At 42.4% G+C, this 19,532-nt stretch overlaps 1 protein-coding gene and 1 long non-coding RNA gene across 7 annotated transcripts; one reads left to right on the top strand and one right to left on the bottom strand.

Annotated features, from left to right (window-relative positions):
- Positions 1-1,656: 1,656 nt before the first annotated feature.
- On the bottom strand, positions 1,657-19,532 carry LOC118398866 (mitotic checkpoint serine/threonine-protein kinase BUB1 beta-like). Of its 4 annotated transcripts, none has more exons than XM_035794641.2 (23): positions 19,367-19,532; positions 18,546-18,687; positions 18,256-18,315; positions 17,820-17,964; positions 16,361-16,557; positions 15,964-16,103; positions 15,482-15,678; positions 15,133-15,233; positions 12,624-12,841; positions 12,153-12,265; positions 11,435-11,568; positions 10,964-10,998; positions 10,725-10,787; positions 10,468-10,508; positions 9,985-10,220; positions 9,384-9,553; positions 8,591-8,740; positions 8,377-8,465; positions 7,292-7,453; positions 6,684-6,814; positions 6,295-6,460; positions 5,646-5,761; positions 1,657-1,966 (listed from the first exon to the last, which is right to left on the bottom strand). In XM_035794641.2, the coding sequence occupies exons 2-23, from the start codon at positions 18,677-18,679 to the stop codon at positions 1,834-1,836; spliced, it is 2,931 nt and encodes a 976-aa protein (XP_035650534.1). In that variant the 5' UTR covers positions 18,680-18,687; positions 19,367-19,532; the 3' UTR covers positions 1,657-1,833. The 4 variants fall into 4 exon arrangements, with proteins under 4 accessions (XP_035650534.1, XP_035650537.1, XP_035650536.1 ...); XM_035794644.2 differs by having other exon boundaries at positions 8,591-8,731; positions 19,367-19,531; XM_035794643.1 differs by having other exon boundaries at positions 19,337-19,480.
- LOC127909487 (uncharacterized) lies at positions 12,855-15,152 on the top strand. Of its 3 annotated transcripts, none has more exons than XR_008071424.1 (3): positions 12,855-14,249; positions 14,427-14,821; positions 15,070-15,152. It is a non-coding gene; the product is annotated as an uncharacterized LOC127909487 (long non-coding RNA). The 3 variants fall into 3 exon arrangements; XR_008071425.1 differs by lacking the exon at positions 15,070-15,152 and adding an exon at positions 14,964-14,994; XR_008071426.1 differs by lacking the exon at positions 15,070-15,152 and adding an exon at positions 14,822-14,867 and having other exon boundaries at positions 14,427-14,642.

Raw genomic sequence — 19,532 nt, 5'->3', positions numbered from 1 at the left:
ACAAAATACTCTGTCCAAGTGGAAGAAACCTAACATTTGTTAAAAATGTATGTAAAGTAAAACACTAATATCTTGATGAGAAGTATTCAACACGTTAGTCACATTTGGCAATGATTACAGTGGTGAGTCTTTCTGGGAAAGTCTAAGAGCTTTCCACACCTGGATTGTGCAACATTTGCCAATTTCTCTTCCAAAATGATTTAAGTTCTGTCAAATTGGTTGTTGATCATTGCTAGACAACCATTTTCAGGTCTTGCCATAGATGTTCAAGTAAATTTAACTTAAAAAAAATATTTCAGCCACTCAGGAACATTCAGTGTTCTTGGTAATTAACTTGTGTGGAGTTGGCCTTGTGTTTTAGGTTATTGTTCTGCTGAAAGGTGAAGTCACCTCCCAGTGTCTGGTGGAAAGTAGACAACCCAGTTTTCCAGAGGAATTTGCTTGTGCTTAGCTCCATTCCATTTATTGTTTAACCGTTTGTTTTGTCCTAGCATTACAAAGCAGATTCAAATAAACTAATCAAGCTTTGATATTAAATCAGCTGTGTAGTATTAGGGCAAAAAAAACAAATATGCACCCCTTGGGGTCACAAGGACTGAGATTGGATAACTGCGTTAACGATTACACGCATACCCATAACATGATGCAGCCACCACTATGGTTAAAAATATGGAGTGGTGTTCAGTATGTGTTGTATTGGATTTGCCCCCAAAACAGGACAATTTGTTGAATTGCTTCACATTTTTTTTTGCAGTATTACTTTAGTGCCTTGTTGCAAACAGGATGCATATTTTGAAATATTTGTATTCTTTACAGGCTACTTTTCACTCTGTCAATTAGGTTAGTATTGTGGAGTAACTACAATGTTGATAACACATCCTCAGTTATCACAGCCATTAAGCTACGTAATTTTTATTTTTTAAATCACCATTGCCCTCATGGTGAAATCTGAGTGGTTTCCTTCCTCTTCAGCAACAGTTAGGAAAGACGCCTGTATGTTTTCAGTAACTGGATGTATTGATACACCATCCAAAGCGTAATTAATAACTTCATGCGCAAAGGGATATTCACCCCCCCCACCCCCCGGTGTTTGACTGAGGGACCTTACAGATCAAGTGTGTGTGGGGTACAGAGATTACATAGTAATAAAAAGTCCATGAAACCAGTGACTTAAGCAAATGTATACTTCTGACTTTTCAGCTTTTCAGTTGTACAAATTTCCCAAAACAATTTCATTTAAATTTTGGGGTAGTGTTTAGGTGACAAAATCAAATGTATACATTTATTCCATTTTCAATTCAGGCTGAAACAAAAATGTGCAAGAAGTCAAGGGCTGTGAATACCTTCTGAAGGCACTGCATGTCAGACCAAATGTAACTTACACTAATTGGAATGTTCTGGATTTACATTTACTATGTTACATCTACCCCCCCCGAAAACACACAACGCAAGTCTGGCTGGTTAACTGCAAGTGTATGCCATGCTCCAACTTAAGACATAACTCAGATTATAACTCTCTCTGTTCATGTACCATAAAACAGTTCAGAGGTGACTTGTCTATGATCAATACCACCAGGACAACACCCTCTACAGGCCATATATAGGCGGTACATCCTAAAAATGAATACAACCATTAAAAAACAAACAAAACAGTCATAATGAATAAGACGTATACTTTATTATGAACAATCGCATTTAACAGAAAAACGATTACATTGAAATGAGGAAAAAACTAAGGGACTAGCAAAACAATAACGGCAACATCTATGAGACAAATAAAATCTAAATAGCCACACGGATAAATCACTAGGAAGGTAGTGCTAGGAAAGAAAACTAGGCGCCATAGCAAGCAAATGTAGACTTCTTCATGTCTTCAAGTAGGTCTGTGAGAACTGATACAGAAGGCCTGTCTCCGGGATTCAGAACGGTCCGGAAGAACTTGCTCCAAAACGCATCGCTCCGGTCACTGTAAATAAGAAGAGGGACAGGGGATGAAAGACAATATCTGCATCCCAATAATCTAATAATGTGTCCTTTCTCCCAAATTGTGCACTCGTTCACTTCATGGATTTGGTACAAGGCCGCAGGATTACTAGGACGCATACTCAGAGCATGCGCTGACCAGCGTCTTCACTGACATTTTCAACCTGTCCGAGTCTGTAATACCAACACGTTTCAAGCAGACTACCATTGTCCCTGTGCTCAAGAACACTAAGGTAAACTGCCTGAATGACTACCGACCCGTAGCACTCACATCTGTCACCATGAAATGCTGGTCATGGCTCACAACACAATTATCACAGAAACCCTGGATCCACTCCAATTCGCCCCAACACATGTCACAATTGCTATGGTACTTCATACTGCCCTCTTCAATCTGGACAAAAGAAACACCTACGTGAGAATGTTGTTCATTGACTACAGCTCAGCAGCGTTCAACACTAGTGTCCTCCAAGCTAATGACCAAGGGACCGAAATACTCCCTCTGCAACTGGATCCTGGACTTCCTGACGGGCAGTCTACAGGTGGAGGGTAGGCAACACACCAGCCACACTGACCATCAACACGGGAGCCCCCCAGGGGCGCGTGCTTGGTCCCTCCTGTACTCCATTCACCCACAAGTGGCCATGCACGACTCAAGACGCCATCATTAAGTTTGCTGACGACGCAATGGTGTTAAGTCTTATGACCGACAACATGACCTAGCAGTTTGGTGCCAGGACAACCTCTCCCTTAACGCGAGCTAAACACAGGAGCTGATCATGGACTGCAGTAAACAGAGGGCCGAGCACAACCCCATTCACATCAACAGGGCTGTCGTGGAGCTGGTCGAGAGCTTCAAGTTCCTCAAAGTTCTACAGCTGCACCATTGAATGCATCTTGACTGGCTGCATCACCACTTGGTATGGAAACTACTGTCAGAGGAAAGTCCTAAAAATGGTCAAAGACTCCAGCCACCCAGGTCATAGACTGTTCTCTGCTCCCACACGGCAAGCGGTACAGGATAGAGGGCAACCGATTAATTGTCAGGCTGACCACCTGTTACGCGAGTGCAGCAAGGAGCCAAGGTAAGTTGCTAGCTAGCATTAACCTTGTAAAAAAAACTAACTACACATGCGTTACCTAGCTTGTCCTGTGTTGCATATAATCAATGCGGTTAATTTATCATCGAATCACAGCCTACTTCGCCAAACGGTGGATGATTTAATTAACAAAAGCATATTTGCAACAAAAAAAAGAAGCACAACCGTTGCACGAATGAACATCAATGCCTGCCTTAATTACACAAGTTTTTATTTATTCATTTTTAAAACCTGCATATTTAGTTAAGAAATTAATGTTAGCAGGCAATATTAACTAAGGAGATTGTGTCACTTCTCCTGCATTCATTGCACACAGAGTCAGGGTATTTACAACAGTTTGGGCCAATTGGCTCATTGCAAACTAATTTACCAGAATGTTACATAATTATGACATAACATTGAAGGTTGTGCAACGTAACAGCAATATTTAAACTTAGGGTTGCTGCCCGTTCGATAAAATACTGATAGGTTCCGTATTTCACTGAAAGAATAAACGTTTTGTCTTCAAAATGATAGGTCATTAATATGGTCAAATCCAGAAACTAACGCTGATATATTTGTGTTTATTATAATTAAGTCTATGATTTCATATTTGATAGAGCAGTCTGACTTAGGCAGCAGCAGGCTCGTAAGCATTCATTCAAACTTTACTGCTTTTGCCAGCAGCTCTAAGCAATGCTTGCTTCACATCTGTTTATGACTTCAAGCCTATCAACTCCCGAGATTCAGCTGGCAATACTAAAGTGACTATTAGAACATCCAATAGTCAAAGGTATATGAAATACAAATGGTATAGAAATAGTCAACGTGTCATAATTCCTATAATAACTTCAACCTAAAACTTAACTGGGAATATTGAACCACCAGCTTTCACATGTTCTGAGCAAGGAACTTACACGTTAGCTGTAAAAAAAAATAGTTTACATGGCACATATTGCACATTTACTTTCTTAAACACCATTTTTGCATTATTTAAACCAAATTGAGCATGTTTCATTATTTGAGACGAAATAGATTTTATGTATTATATTAAGTTAAAATAAAAGTGTTGGTCCAGTATTGTTGTAATTGTCATTATGAAAAAAATATATAAATCAAAATGAATAATAAACAAAACTTTGCATCGGGAAAAAAAAAAAAAAAATCATTAAATCGGTTGACCTCTAGTACAGGAGCACCAAGTCTGGAACCAAAAGGCTCCGGAACAGCATCTACCCCCAAGCCATAAGACTGCTGAACAGTTAATCAAGTGGCCAACCCGACTATTTACAGACCCTGTGTATTATCTATCCCGATTGCCTATTCACCTTTACTCCTACCTAAATGTAGATATTACCTCTACCTCGTATCCCTGCACATACTCCTTGTATATAGCCCCTGTCATTTTATTGGGTTAACATTGATTTTTTGGCAAATCTGTAAAAAATAAATGAAATAAATGTAAACTCTGCATTGTTGGGTAAGGGCTCGTAAGTAAGCCTTTCACAGTGAAGTCTACACCGGTTGTATTCGGCGCATGTGACATAAATGTGTTTGATAATATGGTTAAAAACAAGAGGATTGGAAGACAGGAGTCAGTTGTGTTCCAACATACCTAAATGGCTTCCTAACCTCATCCTTTTCTCTCCATGACCACTTATCAGCAGGGTCATCACTAGTTACCACAGGCACGAAGTCAGAAGGCCCGCTTACTGGACCAATCAGATGAGGGTGTGTGATGAGGCATATTCCGGTTGGTGGGAACTGTCTCATTTTTGAAATAGCATCTCTTAGAGTTCAAGTTTGATATATAATGTGTATATCAAAACATAACTGTGTATTAAAAGTACCGTATGTAAAGTGCAGGAATAAATGTAACAAAATATCAGTAAAAAACAAAAAATGTAAAACAAGGTTACATTTGTCTTCCTAAGAAGAGGGTGGATGGGCTAATAGAACATTACCAGATGGGTTTCACTCCAGTGTTTTACCCAAAAGGCTCAGACTTAGTTTCCATCTATGCGGACTGGCACCCATCTCTCAGTTGGGGCCACAGCCAGGCCACTGGAGCTTTTCAGATTTCATTAACATAACAATGGCCAACTGAACTTTAACACCTCGCAAAGCAAAAAAGTTTGAAGTTGTCATATTAAAAAAATTATGAAATATGTGAAACCACATTTTACTTGTGGATTTTTATTTAAAAATCAAGGTGTCAATTTGTCAACATGCCATTTTAAAAACAATGCAGATATTAAACCTATTTTGGTTTTACACAAGTAGTAAGGGCAAACATGCTCGCTAGGAGAGTTTGAGTAAGACATCCAAGTAGGACTCATTTAAAACGGTTGGTTTATTAGATAATAAATAAGCTAATCATTAATGAACACTAGATTCAAGCAACGCAAGTCTCTCGTCTGCATACACATACTCCCTCATCTGATTGGTCGTTCCCCACTAACCGTAAGCCGGGGTACACGTCATCACCCCCTCATCCGATTGGTCGAGTAGGACAGGCCTTCTGACTGTGGCAAATGGTGAGGACCCAGCGGCAGGACATGACAAAAGGAAACTGTACTATACCTGGGATGTGCTTCCTGATATTCCTCCAGTGTCCACACGGAGTCTTCCTTAACCAGGCGCATGGTTCTCTTCTTCAGCAGAGTATGGACAGTCTCTGCAATGCCCAGGAGATCCACCTGTAATCAGGGAGAGCAACAGCTACTGGACTAGGGGAGAGCAACTCTCTGAATCGAAAATTTGATTTATTTTACCTTTATTTAACTAGGCAAGTCAGTTAAGAAAAAAATATTATTTTCAATGACTGCCTAGATGGGTTAACTGTTCAGGGGCAGAACGACAGATTTGTACCTTGTCAGCTCGGGGGTTTGAACTTGCAACCTTCCGGTTACTAGTCCAACGCTCTAACCACTAGGCTACCTAAGAAAACCTAATTGCAGTGCATCTTACATAAGGGAAGAACATGATTAAAAAGAGAAACATGCAGGTGAGGTACAGAAGAGCATTGGCGCCATGCAATAAATACATGAATAAATCAAATACATCCTACATAATGTAAATAAAATATAAAGATGCCGATTTTGGGTTTTTGGGGTATGCATATATAGTGAAACATTGACTTTATTCTTGAGGTCTTCTTAAGCTTTCCTCCGGAAAGCATGTAGCGATGTGACGGTGCCAACAAGAGGCTGTAGACAGGTGTGTACCGTACCTGATAGGGGCTGGCAGAGGGGGCTAGTAGATCCTGTGTGATGAAGTTCTGGGCTGCTGGGAGGATGTGTGCCGCTGTCACCTCCGGCTGAAGCTCCAGGTCCACGGAGCAGGAGAAGTCCAGCGCCACGGCAGCACCGATCTCATCCATTGGTTCATCATAACGACTGAGGGGGGAGAAATATAAGACTTGACTAGTAGATAATATGACTGGATTTAAAGATCAAATAGACATGTAGGAAAACAGCCCTACTGTTGATCTCCCACAGTGAGTGTATGCAAAGCATGCAAGGACTACAGGGAGTAAGTGATATGCCTGGATGTCAGAAGTCTGCGTTCGGAAACTCATATGCATGCGTGGCTGGACTGTGTGTGTGTGTGTGTGCATACCGATTCATGACCAGTGTGTCTGGACTGAGAGCTCCGTGGATCAGGTGGCAGGAGTGCATGAGTCTCACCAGCTCCACTGTCTGCATGGCCAGGGAGGCCACGATTTCCTCAAAGGACTCCTCTGCCACCTCCTGTGTATGCCAGAAGGAGAGGAACCACAGACTTTAACGGTTCTTTCCTATCAGGATCCTGTTCTTCACATCATAACTATTGTTTTTTTTTGCAAAAAGAACACTCAACTAGCAGTTCTTAATGGACAAGTTCAAATAGAACCTCTTAGTTTCAGATCACTTTCTTCCGTTTGATGCCTACTGAACACGACCCAAGGTAGACTATAAAATTACATCTTGCAAAGGGTTTATACGCAGAGCTATTGTTATTTTAGGGGTGGGGAAACGTTGCAAGATTGAATCCCCGAGCAGACAAAGTAAAAATATGTTATTCTGCCCCTGAACAAGTCAGTTAATCAACTGTTCCTGGGCTGTCATTGAAAATAATAATTTATTCTGACTTGCCTAGTTAAATAAAAGGTAACAAAATAAATACATTTAAAAGCAGATTCTATAAGGGCACAATAATGCATGGAGGACAGGGGTGGAACTACCCACGCGCAGTGTGCTCTGCTGGGAGGCCTTGTGGACCGTGACGCAGCCATCCTGGAACAGGAAGCAGCGCCCCGCGTCGTGGACGGGTGCCTGGGAGTCCCGGGCTAGTCGCTCCCTCAGTTGTGAGCCGATGTAGAAGTCCCACGGCACCGCGGTGCGCTCCAGCTGCACAAGGCAAAAGTGACGTGTTAGATATCAAATCCCTGGAGAACACCGTGTAAAGTAAATGTCAAAATCATCATGTTGATCTCATGGAATGTCAGTCATTGCATCCATAGCACCATATATGGACTTGATTTCTCCAGCTCCATCCTTCAGCTTTATAGCAAAACAAGGAGGGGAAAACCTCAACGTTCCGAACGAACCAGCAGTGCAATTTTGCTTAATCTGCAATTCTAGATCGATAGAGGTGGAGTCTGCATACATAAACAGTTTGAGGTAGAGTCTGCATACATAAACAGTTTGAGGTGGAGTCTGCATACATAAACAGTTTGAGGTGGAGTCTGCATACATAAACAGTTTGAGGTGGAGTCTGCATACATAAACAGTTTGAGGTGGAGTCTGCATACATAAACAGTTTGAGGTGGAGTCTGCATACATATACAGTTTGAGGTGGAGTCTGCATACATATACAGTTTGAGGTGGAGTCTGCATACATAAACAGTTTGAGGTGGAGTCTGCATACATAAACAGTTTGAGGTGGAGTCTGCATACATAAACAGTTTGAGGTGGAGTCTGCATACATAAACAGTTTGAGGTGGAGTCTGCATACATAAACAGTTTGAGGTGGAGTCTGCATAGTCTGCATAAACAGTTTGAGGTGGAGTCTGCATACATAAACAGTTTGAGGTGGAGTCTGCATACATAAACAGTTTGAGGTGGAGTCTGCATACATAAACAGTTTGAGGTGGAGTCTGCATACATATACAGTTTGAGGTGGAGTCTGCATACATATACAGTTTGAGGTGGAGTCTGCATACATATACAGTTTGAGGTGGAGTGTACATGAAGGAAATCATTCAACTCATCAACTCACATGAAGGACAGTTATTTAAATCTACTTTGAATTCAGTCATTCACTGCCTTACCTTTATGGCAACGTCACCTCCACCTTGGCCTGCATAGATGGAAAAGTTCTCATAGTCCATCTTGGAATATGTAGCAAAGGTGTCGTTCCCTTTAAGCAAGACGGTAAAAAATTAAATAAACAAACAAGCATAGTATTATAATCCGGCATTAAAACCAAACCGTCCACCCTTCATTAAAACCAAACCGTCCACCCATCATTATTAGTTCAACTACCTAGAATCAGTACACCATCTTCCTCAGCCATGGGAAGGGGACAATCCTCTGAGTAGAAGTTTGGAAAGGAGCTCAGGTCCACTTGATCCAGCAGCCGTTGTCTCACCCTCACACTGCAAGGGTCCTCAATCACAGGTTGTACTGCAATACCAAGAATGAAGAACAAGGCATTCCAACATCAAATAGACTTGACTTATTCCTTACAGCTCCTAGTGAAGCCAAGAGTCTTAAATATACTAGTCATACAAAATGAATGGGCACTGGATTGAACCTCCAAAGTCAGATTCAGCAGTGTTAAATAGGTGAAATTAAATGTCAGTGTGCAATTGAGCACATGAATTCATAACTAATAGTTTCTTATGGACCACATGGAGTTAACAGTTACCTACTATGCACCAATGCTTCTACTGCAACATAAGATAACAATCCAAATGAAAAGGTATTTTAATAAAAAATTAATAGAACGCTTATTTTTGTTGGTCCACTAAACTGCCATGTGCAACACAATGCCTGGACTTTTACATTGATTTGAGGTGAAATGCAGCTTTCTTGGACAGCCAAAGAAAAGGCAGGTAAGAACTTATACTGGAAATAGGATTGTGTGTAATTCAGCAGTGGCAAAGTCTGTTTATTATTATTTTTTTACATTTACGTCATCTAGCAGGCTCTTATGCAGAGCGACGTACAGTAGTGCATACACTTCACCCCCCCCTTCTCGGTCCTGGTCCCCCGTGGGAATCAAACCCACAACCCTGGAGTTGAAACCGCCATGCTCTACCATCCAGATACTCACTGCATGGTGAATTCTGGTCCATGGCTTCGGGGTGGGGTTCTGAGTGGCTCTCCTTCAGTCTGCCGAGGTGGTGGACGGCCTTGCCTCCAGAGTTCGTGCACACGGAGGAGGCGGAGGTGGGGCCTGAAGCCATGGAGCCCCAAGCCTCCAGACTGGCTTCTTGGATAGGGCTGCAGAGCAAACGTCAAGGAGATGGATAGTATTCTTGATGTAATTACTGTCCTGACATAATTGGTGAAAGCAATACAATGGGTTTTAGAATGTTGGTAACACATTAGAGCTGCAAGTTGTGACTTTTCCCTTTATTTTCCATTTGAGCGGGGTTGTGTTCATTAGGCATAAAACTGAAGAAAAGGGGAGGTACTACCTGAACTTGTCCAATAAGAAAAGGGTCATTTTCAGATACCTTCAAACATTTTACAACGGTGTGCCCACATCAATGAACACAGCCCTGGGCTTATCATCATGACTTGCACAGGCAGAGATGGTTTAGAATGACTCCGGGAGGGAAAGGGGACAAGCTACAGAGCTCGCTGCCATCAAACCGTCAATAAGGCTAGTGGACCCTTGTCGGTCAAGTCATTGGGTGGACAAACTATACCTGAGCTTCTTCCTTCCGTCCGAGTCAGCGTCAAGTTGAGTGGTAATGCTGGGCTCCTTGGTCAGAATCCCAGCGTTGGGCGAGACCACCCTCTGTCCCATGGCGTGATAAGGAGAGGAGGCCATCTTGGCGGCCTTTACAAAGTCCTGCGTGTCCTCTGGGCTGGAGCACAGAGTCTTGTTCTTGTGGCCGCTGACCACCTCCTCGTTCAGGGACTCTGTTCGCTCTGGGAAGTTCTGGATGGTACAAGTCAATCAATCTACCTATTGATATGATTTTTTTTTGTGCAACCAGGAATTTCCAACAGATAACATACGTACACTAAACTGAGCTCAGGTCTGAGTTAGCAAGACCGCACAAACAGATCTGGGAACAGGCTTTACATTCAAAGGCAGAGGATCATTGATGGTCTTGTCTGAACTGTACTAGATTAGAGAGATCACTTTGTAGCACAAATGATCTTGTTCCAAAAACTGTCCAAACCTTAGATAATTGAGTTCGTTCAGAGTTGGGGATACTGCCACCTGTCAAAAAACACACACAAAAAAAACAGGATCACCGTTGGAGTGCATGGAAAAGTCTGAAATAGTTTGATTAGTGTCATTGTTCCCGCATAATTATTAGTCCTCCAAATAATACTGTGTTAAAATAACATGTTTTAACACATGTTACAAAACTTAACCTTAACACGGTTTTGAAGCAGGTTGGCATTTAGAGGACTTGTGTACATTCAGAATTACCTGGAAACAGGTATGGAGTCTTAAAACAAAGACCTCTGTCTCCAGCAGGCAGGAAAACATCATCTAAAATAGCAATCAAGTCAGAAAAAGACCTCAAGTACAGGTCAAATGTCAGATAAAGGCCAAGTACAGGTCAATGTTGATAATTGACTATCAAATACCTATATATATTTTTTTTTACCTCACATTTGTTTTGTATGTTGCGTGTATAGCATAGATGCAGACTAATGAACACAAACCTGGACACATGTCCTTTTCACAGGGAATAGGGTTTCTGTAAAGTAAAATGGGGGAGACATTTGATTGTCATTTAGCCTAATTCATTCATGTGAAAGTATGACTTGTTTGACTGTCTATGACAATGTAAACTAGACTTAAGCAATCAGGCCCGAGGTGGGGTATAAGGACAATATACCACGGCTAACGGCTGTTCTTATGCGCGACACAACGAGGAGTGCCTGGATGCAGTCCTTAGCCGTGGTATATTGGCCATACATACATCTATCTAGCACTAACCCTAGAGGTGCCTTATTGCTATTATAAACTGGTTACCAATGTAATTAGTGCAGTAAAAATAAATGTTTTGTCATACCCTTGGTATACGGTCTGATATACCACGGCTGTCTGCCAATCAGAATTCAGGGCTCGAACCACCCAGTTTATAATGTTTATTAATGCAGTGATATACGACAGGAGTCTCAATGGCTTACCCAGACCCATGTGCAGAGCCAGACTGGGATCCTTCATCAAAGATCTGGAAGGCCATTGCATTCGGTTGGCGGCTAGGTAGGACAGTTCCAGACCTACACTCTGTTATTTGCATGGAATCAGTCCCAGTGACCTCCTAGGAGCAAAAAGTTAGGAAATTGTTTATTTGGCATGAAAACACTTTTAGACAGCAGGAGAAAATGTTTAGGAACTAACTTGTCCAATAAGAAACTCATTTTCCTGTTGCAACCCCTAAGATATTTTTCAGAAGCACTGGCAGAGTAGAGTCTTCCTGGGGTATACATCTATACTAAATAAAAACATTTAAAAAACTGGGGAAATATTGGCTACGGTGCACTCTACTGAACATGACCCAGATAGTCTAGTAGCAGATAACCATATTAACTATCCCAAACAAGTTGCTCTCACAGTCGACGTCAATGAACTCTGCAGTTTGTCTAAACACTTTCTAGCTGGGTTTCCTAAACAGACCTCCAACTGAAAAGAAATAAGGGACGGCAAATCACAATTGCGAAACACATTGGACATTTGCAATGCAAGCTCAGATATCTCAAACCAGGGTAGTGTTCAGTAGGCAAGAAACGCAACGAAAGGGGTAGATAGCGGAATTTGTCCAATAAGAGACACTTTGTTACAAAACGCGTCGCTACGATGTGCCCTAATGAACACAACCGTGTATTAAGAGTCTTTGCCACTTGCCTGTTGTGATAGTTGTGGTCGTTGCTGGGATTGATGCAACTGAAGCAGTCGTTGCTTCTCATCAATCTGTTGCCTCAGCCTCTCTTTGGCTTGTCTCTGCTGTTGAATCGTCTCTATCAAAAGGAAAGGGTGGGAATAAAGAATGAATAAATGGTCATTGGTGGTTGACCTTGAGGGAATATGCCAATATGAGGAGAGAAGATCAGTGATAAAAAATGAAAAAAAGTGGGAAGACAAAAAGGGAGGGCCCCGAGTGACCGTGTGAAACAGCAGTCGAAAGCACAGTAGCCCATTTTATTCCCCGACAATGTACATGAACATGGGATACACACACAGCTTTACCCAAGTATTTTGTCCAAATCAATATCGGTTGTATGTCTATACATTAAAAGATGTATTTGAAAACAGGAAATATGTCAAATGTCATGGAACATCCCAGGTATAATGTGACAGTTACTGTCCAATGGTAACCTTCGATTTCTTGCCGCTTGCGTGCGAAGTAGTGTTCGGCACGCAGCTCTTCGATGCTCAGCTCCACAGCGCCATTCAGCAGCAGCTCTTTGAGGTACATGCTCTGTTCCTTCACGCCGCCTCCTCCTCCTCCCTCCTCCAGCGCAGACTCCTCTTTGGAGGGGGGCGGGCGATCAGAGAGGACAGTGTTCACTGCCGGGTCAATCTTACACGCAGACCTGTAGCCGTGGAGAAAGTTGAGGAGATTATTTTTGCTGCATTTAGGTCAGAGATTAGACATTAGCTAGCCTACTTGGTTAGTTAGCTACTGCAAACAAGAATTTCCATGGTTTCTAAGAGCATAATTTACTCCTTTTACTAAAAACACATTTTTTGACCAGAATATGCACCAAAATAAATTCTGAACAGGTAGAAAATTCATGCGAGTGTTCTTTATATGCATGTATGAACCTTACTCTTTACACTTGAGACATTTGTAACAAGAAAATTAGTTTGCAGATTCCATCTTTAACCATGAGGGGAGTTATTCTAACCTGGCCCTAGATCAGCTGCTTGAGTCAACTTTAGTCCTCCTCCACAACTCACAAAGAAGGGGTCTGGTCTAGAGGTCAACCAATTAATCGGAGTAATATAATCATATAATCAATGCGGTGCCTGAAATTGTGTCACTTCTCTTGCGTTCAGTGTAAGCAGAGTCAGGGTATATGAAGCAGTTTGTGTCGCCTGGCTCATTGCGAACTGTGTGAAGACCATATCTTCCTAACAAAGACCGTAATTCATTTACCAGAATTTTACATAATTATGACATAACATTGAAGGTTGTGCAATGTAACAGCAATACTTAAACTTAAGGTTGCCACCTGTTCGATAAAATACAAAACGGTTCCGTATTTCACTAAAAGAATAAACGTTTTGTTTTCGAAATGATAGTTTCTGGACTTGACCATATTAATGACCTACGGGTCGTATTTCTGTGTGTTTATTATATTATAATTAAGTCTATGATTTGATATTTGATAGAGCAGTCTGAGCAGTGGTAGGCAGCAGCAGGCTCGTAAGCATTCATTCAAACCGCACTTTCCTCTGTTTGCCAGCAGATTTTCACAATGCTTGAAGCACAGCGCTATTTATGACTTCAAGCCTATCAACTCCCGAGATTAGGCTGGCAATACTATAGTGCCAAAAAGAACATCCAATAGTCAAAGGTCTATGAAATACAAATGGTATAGAGAGAGTCCTATAATAACCTCAAACTTCTTACCAGAAAAAAAAGGAACCACCAGCTTTCATATGTTCTGAGCAAGGAACTTAAACGGTAGCTTTTTTTACATGGCACATACTGCATTGTCACCTTCTCCAACATTGTTTTTGAATGATTTAAACCAAACTAAATTGAACATGTTTATTTATGAGACTAAATTATTATATGTATTTTATTAAGTAAAAATAAGTGTTCATTATTCATTGAGTTTTGTTGTAATTGTCATGTAATTTGGTCCTCCACTACTCACACAGAAGGTGTCTGGTCGCCCTCCTCCACTACTCACACAGAAGGTGTCTGGTCGCCCTCCTCCACTACTCACACAGAAGGTGTCTGGTCGCCCTCCTCCACTACTCACACAGAAGGTGTCTGGTCGCCCTCCTCCACTACTCACACAGAAGGGGTCTGGTCGCCCTCCTCCACTACTCACACAGAAGGGGTCTGGTCACCCTCCTCCACTACTCACACAGAAGGGTCTGGTCACCCTCCTCCACTACTCACACAGAAGGTGTCTGGTCGCCCTCCTCCACTACTCACAGAAGGTGTCTGGTCGCCCTCCTCCACTACTCACACAGAAGGTGTCTGGTCGCCCTCCTCCACTACTCACACAGAAGGTGTCTGGTCGCCCTCCTCCACTACTCACACAGAAGGTGTCTGGTCGCCCTCCTCCACTACTCACACAGAAGGTGTCTGGTCGCCCTCCTCCACTACTCACACAGAAGGTGTCTGGTCGCCCTCCTCCACTACTCACACAGAAGGTGTCTGGTCGCCCTCCTCCGCTACTCACACAGAAGTTGTCTGGTCGCCCTCTTCCACTACTCACACAGAAGGTGTCTGGTCGCCCTCTTCCACTACTCACACAGAAGGTGTCTGGTCACCCTCCTCCACTACTCACACAGAAGGGTCTGGTCACCCTCCTCCACTACTCACACAGAAGGTGTCTGGTCGCCCTCCTCCACTACTCACACAGAAGGTGTCTGGTCACCCTCCTCCACTACTCACAGAAGGTGTCTGGTCACCCTCCTCCACTACTCACACAGAAGGGGTCTGGTCACCCTCCTCCACTACTCACACAGAAGGGTCTGGTCACCCTCCTCCACTACTCACACAGAAGGGTCTGGTCGCCCTCCTCCACTACTCACACAGAAGGGGTCTGGTCACCCTCCTCCACTACTCACACAGAAGGGTCTGGTCACCCTCCTCCACTACTCACACAGAAGGGTCTGGTCACCCTCCTCCACTACTCACACAGAAGGGGTCTGGTCACCTTCCTCCACAAAAGGCTGGAAGTTGAGCCTGCTGGCAGGGACCGTTACACTGGAGGCAGAACACCATGACTTCTGGGGAATCTGCCAAGACAAAGAACACCCCCTTAAAATGGCTTAATAATAACAGTTATAAACAGTCAAATACAAAAAGGTTCCACAGAAAATGGTATTAGTTCCATATTAAAACACAAACCAAAGACTACCAACTCTATTCTATTCACTACTGGCAAGCTATCTCGACAAAGTCTCAAAGATTAGAAACTGTGCACATTGATGCAATTTAAATGACAGGTCAAGTTATCTATGTAGATCGGCATCGGTGGTCAAACCTTGATGTCGGCCAATTGCTCAGGCATGACTTGGTTCTCGTTGGCCCTGCTGCTGGGTGGTGCCATCCAAGGTTCCAGCTTCAGTTGTGCAGCTTGAAGGGAATCCGCCTGGTTCTCGTTACACCCCAGGATCTGGTTTTTCTGGATGTGGCGAGCGGACCGCCTGGGCAACTCTAAGTTCAGCCTTCGAGAGTGTCCTACCAAAAATAACAAAACAGTTCTCAACCGCTACATCCCTACTTTACTTTTAATCAAAGGCTCAGTGTCCTTTTCTTACGTCAAAGTACAGCATTTCATCTGAAAATAATACATTTTAGAACATTTTCTAAACATCAACCAAGATCGACTCTGGATCCACTTTCCTCAAAGACAGCATTAAATTCAGAACAGTGCCGATTGGCTGAGAAAGCCCCATCTACACACCCATTCGTAGAGCAACAACTTTGCAGCTAAACCCCTAGTAACGACCACAAAGGGCTAACCTGCAGCCTCTGTCCGATTGACTGGTGCGACGGCCTTCTTTCTCCCCCGTGGTCTCAGGTCTACCATACTGGTTCTTGCTGGTTCGGGTTCCTCCTCAGTTGCAGACAAAGCCTGATGGGCCACCCTGGCCTGGAAACCACTAAAAGGAACAAATAATAATCACCAAACCACAGACAAGCAAGGACAAGGGCTGTGCCTAAATCCTCATTAAATCACACTAAAGTAATTACTATGAACTAATAGTACATTCTGTTCAGTACAAATTAAAATCTAAATACTATGACTTATTTGTAATGGGGCATATTGTTTACAGCCTACTCCCTTCTGTATATGACGTAGACAGAGGCAGACATAGGACAGCTAACAAAGGAATGGACAGAGACAAGGAGCACACACTTGTGATATTGCTGAAGTTTATCCATGGGCTGGGCTCTGCACTTAAGTCCCTCATGGAAGATGGCGTCTGCCTTCTGGAAGTTGCCGTGCTTCTCAAACTCCTCCGCCCAGGTAATGTAAAGGTCAGCCCGAGTGAGTCCGATGCCGTTGGCCTGCATGTAGCTGAACATTTCCAGGGGCTCCATGCTGTTCTGGGCCTACAAAACAGCAGTGTCCATTAGGCACCAAACTCAAATAGGGAGGAACTACCTGGATATGTCCAATAAGAAAATCTCATTGTTTAATGTTGCAAAATGACTTGGAACTTTTCCGTTGTGTACCCTAATGAACACAACCCAAGTTGGGTCAATTGTTCAGAGTTCTGTATCGATGCAAACAGGTGGGTAGTGATAGCATGCAAGCCAATGCCTGTGCTTTACCCAGTAGTAATGTACAGTATATTGAACGGCAGGGGTTGGAACAGGTTCGAGGAACAGAACCCCCCAAAAAAAACACATTGAGGAACTGAAACAAACATTTTCAAATCTTGAGAACCGGTTAATGTTATTTTTGCTCCAAATATATTCCTAATGTCTAGTCTATAATTCAGTTGAATTATGACGCTAGTAATAGCCTAAACACATTCCAAGCCACATCATGATGTTCTGCATTTTAAGCCAAGCTCCCTCCATGTCCACCCTCTCTCCTCACCCGTGAACTGTCCGTTGCCTCTAGCACTTGCACTTACAGTATCTGTCCATCAAACTAGCTTACCCATTCCATAGCCAGCTGCACTATCCATGCTAATTGGTAGAGTAAATTAAATTGCCAAATGTAAAAACGATTGATTTCACTAGGCACATTTTTTTTATATACAGTAACTAAACTGATACTCTTTGGGGTTCTAACTGGTTCAGAAGTTTATTCTTCCAGTCAGAACACTGGAACAGAAGCAAATAAATGGGGATTATTTTCAGAATGATTAGAAAATGTATGTTCCAAACCGTTCACATTTTCATACAAATTGATACGAGCATCTAAACATGGCTGTAAACATGCATTACTACACCTAGTATTAGCTTGGGGAATGCAGAGAATATTGCTCCATTTCACTATTGAAACTGAGTGAAACTGAGCAATATTTCATTTGGATTACAATATTCCAGGCTATACTTAGTAAAGCATGCATTTGCAAGTGTGATATTGTATGAGTGGGCAATAAACTGGCTTAGCTCAATAAACAAATTGGATATGAACAAGATCACGCATAAAATGTAGATATTCTCATTGACCACTAGTGTGAGCATAGAAGCGTGGCACACGAGGCTATCGGTATTCCTTAATCTTTTGGCAATCCATGTCATGTTGCCGCTCACTAGCTCTGGTCCAGGGCGCTAGCGGAGTTTGTCTATGGAGGTCATCTTTCAATACAGGACAGTAGTGGAGGATCACGCACTAACGACCTGGACTAGCCACTCACCAAATTGATCCAGAGGTTGATGTAACGGGGGTCATCGTAGTATTTCTTGTCATGAGCAAAGAGCTGCACAGCCCTCTCCAGCATGGCCGTAAGACTGCTCTCTTTACTACCCTGGGGGTAGGTCTTGAGTGTCCATTTTAGGTACCTGCACAACACAGAAGCCAAAGTTGTGTATGGTCCCAGAGTGTGCGTGTGTGTCTGTGTGGTCAAACTATTGTCCCGAGGGACATTTTGGACTGGAAGCAAGTTTAACCAGATTTTAAAAAAATGTACCTATACAAAAGTTAAAAACAGATCACACAAAAACACAGAAATACCATTATGGCAGGTGAAGTTAGGGAGCATGGGGAAGTGTATGTCTAAACCTCTGTGTGTGTGTGTGTGTGTGTGTGGGGTACAGAGGGAGGTGAATTTCATATACTGCTGCACATCTCACCTATCCCAGATATCGAGTGGATCATCTCCAGTGTACATACGGAGTTCCAATTCAAACGCTCTGTGGGGCACAAAACGGAGCTTTCAATTTTATAGACTGAGCCTACGTGAACTTTTAAAGATATGTCCCATGTAGAAACTCACCAAATCCACACAACACCAAACTCTAGAACATATATGATAATATATCTCTACACAAAACAGAATAGCCCGGACAGTGATTCTTAACACCAAACCTAAAATGGTTGAATATAGCTAGCTAGTAACATTGTGAAGACAGCGTTGACATACTGTCTCTGTTGCTGGATGGCTGCATGACAGGATCCCTCTTGGTGGCTGAGGTGCAGACCAGTCACAGCCAATCCCTCTCTCAATGGCTGGGTGTTCTCTGTACACAGCTCCCGTTCTGCCTCCACCTGGGCCATAACCACAACTTTGAAAGAAAAGGGGATGTTCACTAGCTAATTACTTTAAAATGCTAATATAAAAATAAATAAAAAGTAGCCTACAATCTAGATTACATGATGACACCAGTGTACATGACACCATACATTCACACTTCACTAAGTTATATTGGACTGTATTGTACTGAATTTGTCAGTGTTCCTTCGACATTACTAACGCTAACGTATATTAGTTTACGACTAGAATACTAAACAAAAACACTTACACTTGGTAATAGTAACGCAAGCTAGCTAACAGTTAGTATGTGGCTGAAGTAACATTTACAGTTTAGTCAATTAGCAGACACTCATATCCATTGACAGGAGAAATTAGGTTTAAGTGCCTTTATCGACAGACTTTAGGCCAACTTAGATTTTATATAAAACGACTCATTTGCTGATTTAACTAGCCAGCAATCTGCTGTTCATGACACACTAGCTAGCTAACTTTCTTGGTTTGCATCTTGTTATTTTAGTAATGCTGAAGCGCCACTAAGCTAAAGTTAGTTTGGCAACAACAGTTATTTTATAGCTAACGTTAGCTAGCTTAATGAAAGGGACCGGTCGAGTTAGTGGTAGCTAACGTTACATACATTATGTAATGTACAACTCAGACTTAGCTAGCTAAAGACAACTTACAGTTTCTGTAATTATACAAAATATATTCACCGTTTCTCTTCTCAAATCTTAAAATGCAAAAGTTGGCTACAGCTGGTTACGCCTGTGTTTTCCACACATTTAAAATGAACCGCCAGCAAAGAACGAACGCGATTGGATTATTTATTTTTTGATCCGCCTATTCGTGTTCTTCTTCTGTGGGTTTATGGCGGACTTA

Source organism: Oncorhynchus keta, chromosome 19, assembly GCF_023373465.1.
Source record: "Oncorhynchus keta strain PuntledgeMale-10-30-2019 chromosome 19, Oket_V2, whole genome shotgun sequence".
NCBI classification, from domain to species: Eukaryota; Metazoa; Chordata; class Actinopteri; order Salmoniformes; family Salmonidae; genus Oncorhynchus; species Oncorhynchus keta.
Note: the sequence above shows the minus strand (reverse complement) of the source record. Positions and strands in the feature narration are given on the sequence as shown.